General features: G+C 43.0%; 1 protein-coding gene across 15 annotated transcripts in view; it reads right to left on the bottom strand.

Annotated features, from left to right (window-relative positions):
- Positions 1-16,656, bottom strand: part of MAPK8IP3 (mitogen-activated protein kinase 8 interacting protein 3) — a 54,449-nt gene extending 37,793 nt beyond the window's left edge. For 13 of the 15 annotated variants that reach the window (XM_077274692.1, XM_077274695.1, XM_077274693.1 and 10 more), the window contains exons 1-2: positions 15,437-16,651; positions 473-593 (exon numbers count right to left, since the gene is read on the bottom strand). In XM_077274692.1, the coding sequence (XP_077130807.1) occupies positions 473-593; positions 15,437-15,745 (430 nt within the window). In that variant the 5' untranslated portion in view covers positions 15,746-16,651. Of the gene's footprint in view, positions 1-472; positions 594-15,436 lie in introns of all 15 variants that reach the window. The other 2 variants (XM_077274694.1, XM_077274705.1) reach the window with 1 other exon arrangement.
- Between the last annotated feature and the right edge of the window lie 1,504 nt (positions 16,657-18,160).

The raw sequence follows: 18,160 nt of genomic DNA, 5'->3' as shown, positions 1-18,160 counted from the left end.
TACCGGCTTTTCACATATCTCGCGCTGAATTAAATATAAGTACAGAATATATATATATATATATATATATATATATATATATATATATATATATATATATATATATATATCTCGATGACATATATATATACACACTGTATATATGTTTTAATGAACATTTGAGCACATAAATCCATTAGATGTCGGTTTTGCAAGCCTGCGAGAAAATATCGCAGTACGGATGCCATACGGATTACATACGGAGGATGCCATGCGCAAAATACGCTGCCACACCCTGCCTACGGATGACAAACGGATCACTATTTTGGGAACATTTCTGCGTATTACGGCCGTAATCAACGGACCGTATTTACATACGCTGAGTGTGACGCCGGCCTAAAGTGTTTGGTCTTAGTCATATTATATTATCATGTTACTATTATACCTGCTCACTAATAGATAGATTTACTCATACTGGTATAGTAATACATACTCTGGTCTGCATAGTTTTTGGTCTTTAGCTCCTGCTGCCGGGCCTGGAATTCAAGGCTTTCAACTTGGTACTGCAGATCTTTCTTCTCCTGCTCCAGCGCATCTTCAAATTCAATAAATTTCTGAAAGTGAAAAAACAAAATAAATACATAATAATAATCCCTATTTTCTGCTCAATGAAGACATTGCCCATTTATAATCCAAAATGGAGAATAGTTGATCTGTTCAGTCTACAACCGCTTCACGCTCTTTTCCAAACCGTTCAATTGACAGGTGGCTACTGTATTAATATAGGAGGCAACCAAAATGTTCACAGCATACAGCATGAGCGGGATCCTTCATCTAAGAGTAGTGAATTTGGATAGTATAGTGTCCCAACACATGGAACAATCAACTACACAAAAAGCCTCATCTATTGCATTTGCTCTTTTTTCGGCAATTTTTTTGTTTTTCACCTGTTCTTCATTTGCTCTTTATTTTTCTTTTAATAGTCTGTTTTATATATGTTCATTGGTCTTGTTACATTCGCCATTGCGGGTGGAATTTTTGTTTTCCAGATTTTTTTCGGCTCATTCATCAATTGCGACTTTTAAAAAAGTTGCACAATTTTTGCCCCAGTTTTCCCCGGGAGTGATTTTACGTACACCTGATTTTGCTCCAGAAAGACACAAAAAAAAGGGCCCGATTGATCATTTGCTTTTCTGTTTTAGGTCACTTTTCTTTTTTGTTTTCTCCTGTGGAATTTGTTGCTTTTATTTGCAAAAAAAAGTGCCCACGTGGTTCATGAATTCCAAAGCACTATATTTTTTTATTTTTAATCTTTATTGACTTTTTAACACATGTTCTGTTAGTGTTGCAAAATTTGGGTAAAAAAAATTCAGGTGTATATTAAAATCACTTCATGGAGGAGAGACCGGGATATAAATGTGCCAAAATTTTGCTAATTTTTAACAAGTCGCAATTGATGAATCGACCGAAAACATCTGGAAACGCCAAACCTTCGCCCATATGACGAACATGAAAAAAAACAGATGAAGCCATATAAAATAGACTTTAAAAAAGAGACAAATTAAAACTATATGGCGCAAGTATAAATACAATAATAAATTGGGCCCATAGAGCATTTTTTTATTTTCCACACAATTTGTGAACTGTGGATGCCATTTTCAAAAATTTGGCACAAAAACATCAATAGATACCACAAGACAAAAAAAAGAATAGTGGCACAAATTATGAGCTGTGTCCATAACTGTAAAATATGTAATAAATGCTGCTTTGAGGCCTCACTTTCCTAGAGGCTCATCTTTTGGCCTGAACTTGGCCCCAGCTATGAATAACCTGATAATTTGGTTAGTCAGTCCAACCCAAATATAGATAGCAGCATATTTTGCTTACATTTTTGCTAATTATATGACTCATATGAATGGATCTAAAAATATGATTTAAAAATTGCAGTTTTCTTTTTGACCACTAGAGGTCAGCACAGGAGGCTATAGTAAAAGCTGGTTTAAAAAAAAACAACACATCTTTCTTTACTGCTTGTAGTAAAACTAAAAGTTATTACCTTATTATCATCAGTGGGTTATGGGAAAATGATATTATGCTGCTAGAACCTAGATAAGAAGGCATTCACAATCACAGTGTATAAAGGATTGGAGAAAAAAACAGCACATAGATGTACATAAAGTCCAGCTAATACAATCTGCTAGTGGCTCCGGAGTCATAATGTCTGGGGGACACATATCAATACCATCACCCGGCCTCGTGATCAGTGCCTCACATTGTAATTTCACTCATAAACCACTAATTAGCAGTAACCAGTTTTGCATTGATCGCCTGCCGATCAGCAGTTCCGCTGATATCACCGCATGTTCCTGCTTTACCTATTAACCTGAATATATTGATTTTTTGGGGCAGAAATACAAAAAAAATGATTTACTCTGAAGACTGTTCTTTATGCTCCACCAGTTTGTGAATTTGCATCTGAAAAAATCCTTCATTCCCATGTCATCCGCTCCATTACACTTCTTAATAGTCTTAACAGGTTGTGGAAGATGAATCTAAAACAGCGCCACACCTGACCACAGGTCATGTCTGGTATTGCAGTGAATAGGAGCTGAGCTTCAGTACCTAAGAATGGCCTCAAATCATCATGTTAAGATTAGGGTCACACAAATGCATTTTTTCTGATCCGAGAGAGTCGGTCCAATTATGATAATCACACTCTGATCGGAGTGTGATCTGATTTAATCGGATGAGAAGAAGATGGAAAAATTGTCCAGTCAGTCCGTGAAAAATCAGATCAAACTCAGATGTCATCTCCACGGACTTAATGAATTGCATGGCCGAGTTCGTTTTGAATATCAGATGTAAATCGTGCATGCTGGCAACTAATGTTCCTTGGCACTGTGTCCAAGGAGATAATGTGACATGTGCACGACCCCATAGACTAGCATTGGCCCGAGTGCGATCTAATGTGTGGTCAGATCCACTCAGACCAAAAATACAGTCACCTGCACTAACTCAACCTTGATGTCTGCAGCCTCCTCACCGGCAGGTTCCGGTGGACCGCCACAGCAAACACATATAACTGAGGCGGAATATACGAGGAGGCGGAACGAGCAGATTCCTGTGTGAGGGATAATATTACCTGCCATTAATAATTCACAATGAGAACATGCATCACAGCTGCTTCCTCCAGGGACCTTATGAAAAGCAGAGGAGCGGCTGCACTCATATCCACAGCCACTCACTGCCACCGATAACCTCGCCTCTGCCATAACCTGCCTTATTTCCCTACTCATTAACTCATCACTCATTTCTATAAATGGTGCAATGGTCAAAATCAATATAATATGTATTACTGCATGATAGATATAAAGATAGATAGATAGAGAATAAATAGATAATAGATAATAGATTGATTGATTAATAGGTAATAAATAGATAGATACCGTATATACTCGAGTATAAGCCGACCCGAGAATAAGCCGAGAACCCTAATTTTGCCTCAAAAAACTGGGAAAACTTAATGACTTGAGTATAAGCCTAGGGTGGAAAATGCAGCAGCTACTGGTAAATTTCAAAAATAAAAATACGTACCAATAAAAGTAAAATTAATTGAGAAATCAATAGGTTAAGTGTTTTTGAATATCCATATTGAATCAGGAGCCCCATATAAGGCCGGCGTCACACTGGCGTTTTAAACGGCCGAGTGCAATGCGATAAAAAAATCGCATTGCACTCAGACCAATGTTAAGCTATAGGGCAGCTCCCACCAGCCGACTTTTTGTCGGGAGTTTTCCTCGGTCCGAGTCAATCGCAGCAAGCTGCGATTGTCTCGGACCGAGGAAAACTCTCGGCTCACTCGCACCCATATAAGCCTATGGGTACGAGTGAGACAACGCACATCACTTGGATATCATCCGAGTGATGTGCATTATAAGCCGAACCCAGCAATGGAGGAGATGGAGAAATCTCTCCCTGTGCGAGAGAATCGGAGCACAGACGCATGACACTCGGCTCCTGCTCTGCTGCGAGCAGGAGCCGAGTGTCATTAGCATATCGCATATATGCCAGTGTGACGCCGGCCTCATGCTCCATACAGTTCATGATGGGCCCCATAAGATGCTCCATACAAATTACACCCCATATAATGCTCCATACACTTCATGATGGGCCCCATAAGATGCTCCATATTAAAATATGCCCCATATAATGCTGCACAAATGTTGATTATGGCCCCATAAGATGCTCCATACAGACATTTGCCCCATATAATGCTGTACATGGCCCCATACAGATTCTCGGCCCATATAATGCTGCACATGGCCCCATAGATATATTTGCCCCATATAATGCTGCACATGGCCCCATGGAGATATTTGCCCCATATAATGCTGCACATGGCCCCATAAGATGCTCCATACAGATATTTGCCCCATATAATGCTGCACATGGCCCCATGGAGATATTTGCCCCATATAATGCTGCACATGGCCCCATAAGATGCTCCATACAGATATTTGCCCCATATAATGCTGTACATGGCCCCATACAGATATTTGCCCCATATAATGCTGCACATGGCCCCCTACAGATATTTGCCCCATATAATGCTGCACATGGCCCCATAAGATGCTCCATACAGATATTTGCCCCATATAACGCTACACATGGCCCCATAAGATGCTACATACATACATTTGCCCTATATGCTGTTGCTGTGATTTAAAAAAAAAAAAAAATGACATACTCATCTCTCAGGCCCCCGGCACTTGCTATATTCACCGGTCCGCATTTCACCACCGCTGCTGCATCTTCCCCGTCCTTCGCACTGACGCTGAGACAGAGGGCGGCGCGCACACTAGTTGCATCACCGCGCCCTCTGACCTGAGCGTCACTGCAGAGGACGCAGAAGACACAGCGACGGCCGTCGGTGGAACGGGGAACAGGTGAATATTGCGCACTGCGTTATACTCACCTGCTCCTGGCGCGGTGCAGTCCCTGGTTTTCCAGCGCCAGCAGCTTCTTCCTGTATTGAGCGGTCACATGGTACCGCTCATTACAGTAATGAATATGCGGCTCCACCCCTATGGGAGTGGAGCCGTGTCCATATTCATTACTGTAATGAGCGGTACCATGTGACTGCTCAATACAGGAAGAAGCTGCCGGCGCCGGAGAACCAGGGACGTGCAGGGACCGCACCCGCAGCAGGTGAGTATGATTATACAGCTGCTGCTCCACCTTCCCTGCCGACCCCTGGGAATGACTCGAGTATAAGCTGAGAGGGGCAATTTCAGCCTAAAAAAATGGGCTGAAATTCTCAGCTTATACTCGAGTATATATGGTAGATAGACCATAGATAATACAGGTTCTTCTCACTAAATTAGAATATCATCAAAAAGTGAATTTATTTCAGTTCTTCAATACAGAAAGTGAAACTCACATATTATATAGAGTCATTACAGACAGAGTGATCTATTTCATGTGTTTATTTGTTAATGGTGATGATTATGGCTCACAGCCAATGAAAACCCAAAAGTCTTTATCTCAGTAAATTAGAATACTTTATAACACCAGCTTGAAAAATGATTTTAAAATCTGAAATGTTGGCCTCCTGAAATGTGTTGGCAAACAGTCATAGAAAAATGCGGCAGCACTCACCGATCCTGAGGTTGGAGGTACCTTCTTTATTCAAGCATGAAAAACATCTTCACGGCTCGGGGGAGTGGGATGGTGAAAGGAGTGTGCAGGGAGAGACGATGGCCGTTTCGCGCTACACACAGCGCTTCTACGGGTCCATGTCTTATGGACCCATAGAAGCGCTGTGTGTAGCGCGAAACGGCCATCGTCTCTCCCTGCACACTCCTTTCACCATCCCACTCCCCCGAGCCGTGAATATGTTTTTCATGCTTGAATAAAAAAGGTACCTCCAACCTCAGGATCGGTGAGTGCTGCCGCATTTTTCTATGACTGTTTGCCAATTGCTTCTGATTTCATGCGAGCACCTCCAGTTAGCTATCGGTGTATTTGAGTACATGCTCATTTTGTCCCTGGTCATTCGGGCTGTGCTGCTCTACTGTTGTCTCTTGGATTTCCTACTGAAATGTATGTTGAGTAAATGCACTCAATACTTGGTCGGGCTCCTTTTGCATCAATTACTGCATCAATGCAGCGTGGCATGGAGGAGATCAGCCTGTGGCACTGCTGAGGGGTTATGGAAGCCCAGGTTGCTTTGATAGCAGCCTTCAGCTCGTCTGCATTGTTGGGTCTGGTGTCTCTCATCCTTCTCTTTACTGACATAATGACTTTGATATTCTAATTTAGTGAGAAGCACTTGTAGATAGATAGACAACAACATCCATCATGAACAGCGACCATTAGGAGTACACCAAGGGATCTGCAGCCAGCGGCCACCTCCATCACCATTAGCCATCTCTAATGTGTAGCCTCAGGCTGTTGACCATGCAACAAGCAGCAGCCATCCATTACAGGCTGATGACAGGACGGCACTGGCACTCTTCTAACATGTTGACCCCCTTTAATTTATTTTTCCTGTGGCACGGTGCAAATGTGCAAATCACTACAATTCCCCAATGCCGAGGAAGAAATTAAATTTTTGCTGTTATTGAGAGTTGATAAGTGGAACGCCGAGTGGGATGGATCATACATTTCCATTTTGGGGAATTGAAAAAGTTATAGATTGTCACTAATGTCAGTAAATCTCCCAACTGATACACTGCACAAAAATGTATGCGGTTGTCAAATGCACTTAGTAGCAAAATGACATACAGAAGGTCAGAGGGATGGAAGGGAGGATGACTACACAGGATTTTTTGTAGTCTGTCACCATGGAAACTAATAGGTCTGCAAAGGAGTTAAATGCTGCAAATCGCAAATGTTTTTTTTTCAATAAGTCATAATCTTTTCAAAGTTGGAGCCGGCACCAGTTTGTAACGCAAAACTGGCCATGATTCAAGGACATTCGCTGTCTAACTGTCCCTTAAGGGGCCAGCAATTGCAAATTGCTCCCGAATTCAGCCAATGTCCAGCCAGCACAGGACATTGTGAGGTCCCTTCTTCCCCTGCCTTAGCAAAAAAAAAGGGCCAATAGGTTCCTGCTTCTCCTCTTACTAACCCAGCTTGTATGCTTGATCCCATCTACTGTAAAGTAAGTTCAGCTGTCTGCCTGTCTAGCAACTCACAACCGTACTCTGTCCGAATACAATTCCTGCACATAATGAATGGAACTTGACATGGCACCCATCCACCCTCCCCTAAAAAAAACCTCCCTATGCTTACCATTACTATTCTCAAAGGTGTGGTCACTCAATTGACACCAGTGGGAGCTGAAATACCCACTATTAGATATGAAGAGTTGAAACTGATCAATCCTTTGTCAGATGAGGACAAGTCAAGGACTCAAGTCATTTTCCATTTATTTATTATACCAAATGATAAAAAAAATAGGATAAAAAAAACAAAAAAAATCAGCTTTTATTAAATCTCTTTTAGATTGAGATGCATCTGTCTCGTTATCTGATGAGCTAAAAGGATTACTAATATAAGAAAGAACAGGCCAGGCCCATAGTGTCTCTGGAGACAGATCCACCGACCTTCCTGCACTATTACCTCATCGCCCACATTAACCCCTTAAGTCCTGGAATGATGACCCATTCCTCACTTACCCCCCACCATCCGGCTAGACCATAATGCATCATTGCTTTTAACTGCAAACCAGATCTATAGGATAGATGAGCGCAGTAATCAGATCTCCCCATAGCGAAACCCTCCTGAGCAGTAATCCCCCCACTGAGGAACAATAGAGGAGTGTCTGTAGTGTGCGCGTCGCCATACAGCTGCTATTAGGATAATTAACATTGGGAAAATTACTATAAATCAATTGATTAAGTAAATATCACATTTAAAAAAAAAATCACTAACATATCTGACATTAATGGGAAACTCCAGCCAGAAAAAAAAAATCACACTGAGGTGTGTATACTTTTGCAAATATTCTGCTTCAAAGCATCTGACTTAGAAAATTAGGCAACTTTGCCTCAACAAATAATAATTATTTAAAAAATAAAAAAAATCAAGCATTTTGTGTAAACAGCTCCTGTTCAGATTTTAGTGTCTCCATGGTTACAGACTACAAACCAAACCTATGTAGTCTGATCTTGTGGTCCTGTCACTCCTCTGTCCCTGTAATATAAAGAGAGGCACACAGAACCTGTGCAGCATTGCATGCAATATTAGAGCTTATCTCTCATCACATACTGCACGGGTTTCCAATCTGCGGGTCTCAAGATGCGGCAAACTATAACTCGCATCATACCCTGCATGCTGGTAACTGTAGTTCTGCTATAGCTGCAGAGCTCAGGTCAGAGAGAAATGACATAATCTGTTTGTCCCTTTGCTCAGTTGGCATTGCTGGCAGGTAGAGCTTTCCTTACCAGGTGCATTTATATACAATTGTATCAGCATCATGGGAAATTGCCGCCTTGTACAATACTGAATCCAACAAGGCAGAATGAATGCGAATTAGACCTGTCACCTGTTTTTTTTCTAACTAATCTGAGAGAAGCATAATGTAGGGGCAGCGACCCTGATTTCTGCAATGTATCACTTACTGGACTGCTTATAAAATCATAGTTTTATCAGGAAAAGATTATCACGACTGGACTATTTGGCTTGATTTGCAAGGTAGTCCAACTCCGCCCCTACCACTGATTGTCAGCTTTCTGCCTATGCACAGTGTACACAGAAAGCTGCCAATCAGTAGTGTGGGTGGGGTTGTACAGAGCTCTGCATTCAGAGAACTGATAAATCTGCAGCAGATATAACAGCTTTTAATAAAACTGCAGCAATCAATATAGTGACACATCGCCTGAATCAGGGTCTCTGCCCCTACATCATACTGCTCTCAGATGGGGTAGCAAAAAACCTGGTTACAGATTCCCTTTAAAGAAAGGATTCTGATAGACTGCATTTAAATCTGCAGTAAAATCTGCATGACTTTGTGCATATATGGCACCGTGGGCCTCCCTGCATAAACTGTACGTCCCCGCCAACAGCAATAAAATCTGACAGATCAGCCACAGGTTTGATTTCTCCTATGATACTCAAGTGCAGGAATAAGCAAGAGAGTACTGAACTTCAAAGCATTAGGCTATGTGCACATGTCAGGATTTCTTGCAAAAATTTCCTGAACAAAACCGGACATTTTCTGCAAGAAATCAGCATGCGGATTTTTTGCGGGTTTTTTTTCACGTATTTCTCTCGGTTTTTGCATGGTTTTTTTTGAGGATTTTTTGTGTTTTTTTTCCAGAGGTTCTAGGATGCAATAATATAGTGGGAAATCCACAAAAAATCCGCAAAATTAATGAACATGCTGTGTTTTTTTCCACAATGCGTTTTTTTGCGGAAACAAACGCAACATATGCACAAAAATTGCGGAATGCATTATAAATGATGGGATGCATATGTATGCATATTTTAAGCGTTTTTATCATGTTTTTATAGCGAAAAAACCACGAAAAATCCGGAACGTGTACACACAGCCTTATACTAAGCAAGCGGGCCCTAGAACAGGTGGACAGTAGTGCCATGAATTATCTGTACTATAACTATGAGACTAAAGTTATACTACACATTTAATCATAAAAACTCCAAACTCTGGGCTTGACCAGTGTAGTTTACACAAGTACACAAAAATATCAGGGGTTCAGAGAGGTCATTTAAAAGCTCTGATCCACCTGACTGACGACATATACATTATATGGTCATGGGTCCTACATACGCTGTAATAATGAAGTATTGATTTGTATATTGATCTGGTATCATGACACCAGCAGCCACTTATATATAGCACCACTTTTCCTTAATGCTACAGTAGAGGAATTTTTGCAGGGCTATATCCCCTATTTTTCCACTACTGCATGGATACTTTATGCTTTTTTAAAGACTCAGAAAAATCTGAAGGTCATTGAGAATCAAGTAAATTCAGATTTGCATGATGCTCTCTCTAGGACGAATGTTTATTTAAATTGCATTTCCTGCCAAAAAAGGTAGTGGGGCTGTATAAACTGGGTGCCAGGTTTTGATCCTTAAAAATAATTATTCCAGCCAAAAGCATTTATCACCTATCGATGACATATGATATGTCAATAGGGTCCATCCTGGGGTGGCGGGGGGGCTTGGAGTAAAACAGAGGCCAGTGATCCCCAGTTTTAGCAATTATCCAGTGGACATGTGATTTGTGATACCTCTTTTAGCATTGAATAAAATATTGAAAAGTTGCTGGACTATGTAATTACTTTGTTATCAAACATATGGGACCTCTAACAATCCAAACAATGAAGGGGATGCATTGACCGGGACACTGCCGCAGGTATCCGCACAGCTAGGTGACTAAGACCAGTGATCTGTGGGAAGAATTGGAAAGGGACCCAGGACTTGACCAGCTCTGTGTCACCTATAGGCCCACTCCACACATCACATTCATGATCCAGGTACAGACGGCAATGCACAGACCGGCCCGGGACTACTGACCCAAACTGGACAGATGCATATATGCCTACAGACCAGAGGCCAGACTGTACTTGGACTACAAATGTCGGATGTGTAAGGTCAGACTAAGGCCATGTTCACACATTCAGTATTTGTGCAGTATTTTCCATCAGAACTTGTAAGCCAAAACCAGGAGTGGAACAATCAGAGGTGAAAGTATAATAGAAACACGTCACCACTTTTGCATTTTTCACCCACTCCTGGTTTTGGCTTAGAAATATCGATGTAAAATACTGACTAATGATGAGTGTACATGCCGGGATAAGGTGTCATCCGAACATGCTCGAGTGCTATCCAAGTGTCTTTGGCGTGCTCAAAAAATATTTTTGAGTACCCGCAGATGCATATCTCACTGCTGTTTGACAGCTGCAACACATGAAGAGACTTCCTGTTTATTAGGCAATCCCTGCATGTGTTGCAGCTGTCTAACAGCTGTGAGACATGCAGCTGTGAGGACTCGAACATATTATTCGAGCACGCCAAAGACACTCGGTTAGCACCCGAGCATGCTCATATAACACCTTATCCCAGCACGTTCGATCATCACTAATACTGACCAAATACTCAACATGGCCTTACTCTAAGAATCGGTGGGGATTCCAGAGGTCAGACCCCCACTAGTCATAAATTTAAAGCATATCCTAGCAATATGATATTACGTCCTGTGTTATAAATTCTCTACAGTTTTTTTATGGGAAAAGGTGAGTGGCAAAATGAATGGGAGGCCGGTTTCACACGTCAGTGGCTCCGGTACGTGAGGTGACAGTTTCCTCACGTACCGGAGACACTGACACACGTAGACCCATAAAAATCAATGCATCTGTGCAGATGTCATTGATTTTTTGCGGACCGTGTCTCCGTGTGCCAAACACGGAGACATGTCAGTGTTCGTGGGAGCGCACGGATTACACGGACCCAATAGAGTCAATGGGTCCGTGTAAAACACGGACCTCACACGGACATTCTCCGTCTGGGGTCCGTGTGGCGTGCCGGAGACAGCGCTACAGTAAGCGCTGTCCCCCCCACTGGTGCTGAAGCCGCCATTCATATGTTCCCTGTAGCAGCGTTTGCTGCAGAGAAAATATGAATAATAGTGTTTAAAATATAGATCTATGTGTCCGCCGCCCCCCCACCCCCTGTGCGCCCCCCCCCCCCCCACCCCCTGTGCGCCCCCCTGCTGTCCTGAAAATACTCACCCGCTCCCACGTTGGCTGTCACTCCTTCCTCTCTGCCCCGTGCCTCCTACTGTATGCGGTCACGTGGGGCCGATCATTTACAATCATGAATAGTCGGCTCCGCCCCTATGGGAGGTGGAGCCATATATTCATGACTGTAAATGATCGGCCCCACGTGACCGCATACACTAGAAGCCGCGGCCAGACCAGGAAGCAGCGAGGGAGGCGGGTAAGTATTTTCAGAACAGCGGGGGGGCGCACAGGGGGTGGGGGGGCGTCGGACACATAGATCTTTATTTTAAACACTATTATTCATATTTTCTCTGCAGCAAACGCTGCTGCAGGGAACATATGAATCGCGGCTTCAGCACCAGATGCAGGGGACCAGACGCGTGGGTACCACACGCTCCGTGTGGTACCCACTCGCCATACGGGCGGCACACGTGTGCCGCACGTATGGCCTACGTGAGTTCCCAGGCACACGGACACGGATAACTCCGGTACCGATTTATTCCGGTACCGGAATTATCTGGACATGTGGGACAGCCCTTATCCAGCTTTCCCAGAACCCTAAATGGATCAATATGGTGACCACCTGGGGAACAAAGCGGATTTGCCATTTAGTGATGAGCGGATATACTCGTTACTCGAGATTTCCAGAGCACGCTCGGGTGACCTCCAAGTATTTTTTAGTGCTCGGAGATTTAGTTTTCATCGCCTCAGCTGAATGATTTACAGCTATTAGCCAGACTGAGTACATGTGGGGTTTGCTTGGTTGCTAGGGAATCCTCACATATAACCAAGCAGGCTAGTAGCTGTAAATCATTCAGCTGCTGGGAGGAAAACTAAATCTCCGAGCACTAAAAAATACTCGGAGGTCACCCGAGCCACGAGAATATCCACTCATCACTATTGCCATTTAGTACTCGGTGACAACCCTTGTGAGAGCAACCTCATCTGTATTAACCCAGCTTTTCCTGAAATCTTACCCTAGAGACAGAAGATAGACACTATCTAGTTTGTGGGGAAAACTGGGTGACATCCAAACTGTCTGTCATTATAATTCCCAGTGTGGATGTGACCCAGATTTCCCAGAAATATAATCCTATGGATTGTGGCGGCTCCTGTCGCTGAGGACACACCACGTCATGGCTATATTCACACACCGCTGAATTACTGCAGATATTTCCAAGACTGCAAGTGAGCTCCAGATTTATGGGACAGTTAGGCTAGTTTCACACTAGCGTTAACTGCAATACGTCGCAAATGCGTCGTTTTGCCGAAAATACGCATCCAGCAAAAGTTCTTGCTGGATACGTTTTTTCGTCATAGACTAACATTAGCGACGCATTTGCGACGCATTGCAAAACGTCGCGTCCGTTTTGCGACGCTTGGGCGTGTGTTAGCGGACCGTCGGGAAAAAAAAACGTTACATGTAACGTTTTTTGCTCCCGACGGTCCGCTTTTTCCGACCGCGCATGCGCGGCCGGAACTCCGCCCCCACCTCCCCGCACTTCCCCGCACCTCACAATGGGGCAGCGGATGCGTGGGAAAAATGCATCCGCTGCCCCCGTTGTGCGGCGGAGACCACGCTAGCGTCGGGAACGGCGGCCCGACGCACAGCGACGGGTTGTTCCCGACGCTAGTGTGAAAGTAGCCTTAGGGGCAAAGTCAGACTATCGTATAAACTGGACCAAGATGGAACCGCAATGCACAGACTGGCCGGTGCGTCTCCCGACCCGGGTGTGACAACTGCATAGAAATACACGAAGCTGTGACGCTCGGGTCGGGATAACCGCCATCTTGTCCATGCATTGTGGTCTGATCTATATGGTCGTCTGACTGCGCCCTTAGAGTTTCATTACCAAATTTCATAAATGTGAAATGACTCTAAAGATCTATACAAAAATGTTAAAGAGTTTACCTTTAATTTGGGGGTACCTAGGAATTTTTGTAATTTAATGAAAGCACAAGTTTGGAGCAGTAAACCAGAGATAACATATCTAATTATCCCTAGATTATGTTATTTACTATGTACTATGGCTTCCACATTGGGTGCAGGCTACAGACTATTGTAAAACAGTCTGTAATCAGGTGAATTGGCAATACAGTTTTTTTTTACAGGTGTCTTATCCTTAAAGGGGAGGTCATATCATTACCTGTCAAGGGTACGACTTTGCAATTGCACCTGCGGAATTGCAATATCACATCGTGCTCAGTAAAAGTAAGGGGATATACTGGGGGTCCTGATGAGGGACGCTCCCTGTGACATCCATTTTCCCTAGTAAATCACGTGGGCTACAATCAGAAAAACATGGCCGCTATCTTCCAATAACAGGCCTCAGCTACGTTGTGTCTGGTATTGCAGCTTAACTTCATTGAGGTGAATAGAGCTGACCTTCAATGACATGCCCATGGACAGGGGTGGCACTGTTTTTGAGCAGAAAACTTTTTTCTTTATTGGACACCCCTTTAATTACTAATTTTAAAGGGGCATTCCCTATCTACTTATCCTCAGGAAAAAAAAATCTTAGATTATATTTAATGTTGAACTGTGAATAATTTCCCCTCACAAATTGGCTGACTAGACAAGCGTTGACACAGGACTCCTTTCACCTCATTCCAAGCGTGATTCCGACCTCACTGTACTGGTCATATAAGGAAACAATACGCCTCAGTAATAGAAAATAATGGCAAGGAGAAGGACCTGTGCTGCCATAGCAACCAGATATCAGATAACAGTGGTCTTTTCAGATCACAAACTACTTCAACTTACTTTGAAAAAATGAGGCCTAGCAGGCCTCAGTAAGTAAGATTGTTGTCGTTGCCCATAGCAACCAATCAGAGCTCAGATTTTAGTTCTTAACTGCTCTGAAAAAAATGAAAGCTGAACTCTGATTGGTTGTTATGGAGAAGAAGGACAGAAGACAGTGTTACTGCAAGATAGTTTTGATAAAAGCCTGAGAATCAAACTGATGGCCATCCTCTATTAGCACAGTGGGGATTTAGAGGAAATCTTAAAATATGTACCCCACCTATACTACGCCTCTATGACAGACAATAAGTCTGGAAACTACTACTATGGCGTCTGGTATCCTGGGCATGTTTACTAGGCCCTGTGATGTTGCAGCGTGACTCACGTCATGAGTGACTAGGCCTCACGCGATGTCACAGGGCCTAGCATGTGCCAGAGAGGCCCAGGATGTCAGGCAAGTGAAATATAGCTTCCACGTAGGATTGAACTGTACACCTGACCAGGACAGCGCAAATCAACCTGCTCATCTCTACGGGCTGTAGGCAGAAAAATCACCTCTTGCAACCGTAACAACCCTAGAAAATGGTTCCTATCATCACAAGTTATTGTAGATTATTCCTACATCGTAACGCTCATCCAATAGTGGAGAAATTGTTATGTCTATGGATGGTTTGATCCAACTAGTCTCAAAATCCCAGAGATCTTGCAAATGTTCACTAATGACATGATAATTATGTATTAAGTATAGAAGGGTCTTAAAAACATACTTGGTCTTATCTGAGATTTCAGTACACAGCACACCTCCGAAGAGATGTGGTCGATCATATACTGGATGCAAGATCTTACTCACATCTCAAGGGCTTGTCACGCACGACAGCACAACAGAGTGCTAGCTCTTAGAACCAGTGACCAAAGCAAAAAATACAAACATACAAAGATAATGAATGACCCTGTCACCCACCTCCTCCGCCTGCTTCCGGAGGGCCTTCTCCCGCTCATACTGCGTCAGAAGCTGTTCATTATCCTCCTTTAGGAGCTCCAACTCCACCTCATGTTCTTGGTTCTCAGTCAAGACGGCATCAAGGTTCTCCAGAACGTTGACCACCAGCGGCATCAGTTCCTTTACCACCTCCTCGTCGTAGCATTGGATCAGGCGTTCAAACTCTCTGTAGATACTGTTTGCCAGTCCAGACACCCGTTCTGACATAACTGTCCCCGAACAGTAGTCGTCTTGGTACACCACCCCATCGTCAATCTGTATCTCCATCATCTTGAAGAACGGTCCTTTACTCCAAGGGCAACAGTAAAATAAATCGGGTGTGTCAAGTTTCAACAATGGGTCAATGAACCCCCCTTTTTTTTAAGGAATGTGACTACCCTTTCCTGCAGGGAATCAGATGCATTGACTCTGACTAGTAAGACAACTTGGAATTAAGTTACAATTTGGATTGGTAATGAAATCCCCTTATAGATTAATCCGGTATATATAGGAGGATCTGGTGGATTGTAGCCGGAAACTTATTAGCAGCTTGATCCCTACATCAAAACTAAAGACACGGATGCAAGTGCATTATTTACACAAATTGCTTTTCCACCCAGGGTTCGGGCCTTCTGTCGCCACTGTGTGGGTTCCTATCTGTGCCAATGCAATGCAGCACCAGCCTCCATCTGCAAAAACAAGAATGACCAAGGCTGCTCTTCTAACCTCCTAACGTCCTATTAGTATCATTATTATGGCCTTGCTGACCAAGCAAGATGACAGATCTGCCTCTGTAGATCTATCCTGCACACAGCGGGAAGAATGTCATATATTACATGACATATACTATAGGATGTTTCATATATTGCAGTAATTTCTATCAGTCCATGCAATAAGAGGATCCTCTACAGGGGTATCTCCTCCATCCTAAAGATGGCCAGTGCTCGGCCAAGAAAAAGGCATTTCGCCTGCTACTCTCTGCACCTGATTCCTTCCTTCTTCCCTCCCCCGCCCTGGAAGGATACCCTGGATGACAGCCGCTATTCTCCGCTAGTATGGATTGAACACACCTGCATTGGTTGTGGGGTGATCCTTAATGATGATGATGCTCCCCTGCTTGGATGTCAGAGGAACCCCTCCATCTCATTATAGAGGTGGTGATGATGGTGCTGGCAGACAGAGGCACCTCCCAGCTCTGCTGTAAGTGTGGGAATAGGAGGCAGGCAGCGCTTACCCCCTCCCTGGGCTGACAATCTGACGTCAGGCTGTCTGCATTATGGGTAAAGAATACAGCTGATTCACTGCCTGCTCCCAACCATCTCCTGCAATGCCTGTCTGATGGACCACAATGCTGGAGGAGGCAGGAGAGGGCAGCCTGCTCATCAGATGATGCTATAGTATGTGTGCGGGAAATGTCATCACAAGGGCCATGTAATAATACACAGGCCTGTCATGGATATTAATCATCAGTTATAGGGGCAGCAGCAAAAGGGACGTCATCTAATCCGGCGTATTTCCTTCCACTTTATGGATTTTAATAAATTAAAATTAAAGGGCAATTCCAAATACAAGGTAATCATACCTAACCCCATCCTTATCCAGGGACATATAAAGCTTTAGCTCACGTTCACACAGAGTTTCAAGTAGAAACTGCTTCCGTAAACGCTTCTTTTTTTTTTAAGAATTTTTTTTTTTTCTTGAATCAATTTTTAAAGAGTTTAAGAAACTTTTTTACTGAAATGTTCCTTGCAGTCTTTTGAGTATGTGCACACTCTTACAAAAACTCTTACAATGCATTCGTATGAGAAATCCTCCTAGGGAGTTTTATTAGCTTTTTAGGTTTTTTTTTACTGATGAGGTTTTGAAAAATGGCTGATACAAAAGAAAATTAAGTGGATATCACTCCTTTGAAGTAGATCCTAAAGGAAACCTCTCCAAACTGGGTACAGATCAAGAAAAAGGCTGCAAAAAAAGAAAATACTCTGCTGGAAAAAAAACTTCAAACGCACTTCAGGAAAAGAAAATCTTCTCTAAAAACTTGAAGGAGTAAGCAGTTTCTGCTTGAAAAACTCATGGTTTTTGACCACTTAAAAAAAAAAAAAAAGTGTTCACATACACTTTTAAGCCACGTTCTTTATTTGGTCAGTATTTTACATAAGTATTTATAAGCCAAAACCAGGAGTGGGTGAAAAATACAGAAGTGGTAACGTGTTTCTATACTTTAGGGCTCATTTCCACTTCCGAGAGAAAAAACAGTCAGTAATCTGGACCGAAAAAAAGGGATGAAAAGTATGCGATTGTCATGCGATTGTCATGCGAGTTCAATGCAATTTTTTAATCGCACCATCCGTTTTACATCCGTATGACATCCGTATGCAATCCGTTTTTTTTCTCTGCAACTATTTTTATACAGTCATTTACAGGACCAGTTACAGTGTTCTATGCCACAGAATGGTAAGGTATCCGTAAAAAACAGACGTCATACGCATGTGCGTTTTTTTTCTCGCACCCATTGACTTGCATTGGCGAGTCTTGTCCGAGAATCGCAGCAATACGCAGAATGCTGCAATTTTTTTATCAGTCCGATTTCGGCTGAGAAACAAAATCGCAAATGAAAAGACACCTATTGAATAACATTGGTTCGAGTGCAATCTGATTTTTTATCGGATTGCACTCGTCCGTTTTCCTCGCAAGTGGAAATGAGCC

The sequence above is a fragment of the Ranitomeya variabilis genome, chromosome 7 (genome assembly GCF_051348905.1).
Source record: "Ranitomeya variabilis isolate aRanVar5 chromosome 7, aRanVar5.hap1, whole genome shotgun sequence".
NCBI classification, from domain to species: Eukaryota; Metazoa; Chordata; class Amphibia; order Anura; family Dendrobatidae; genus Ranitomeya; species Ranitomeya variabilis.
The sequence above is the reverse complement of the archived record's forward strand: the minus strand, read 5'-3'. Positions and strand labels throughout refer to the sequence as shown.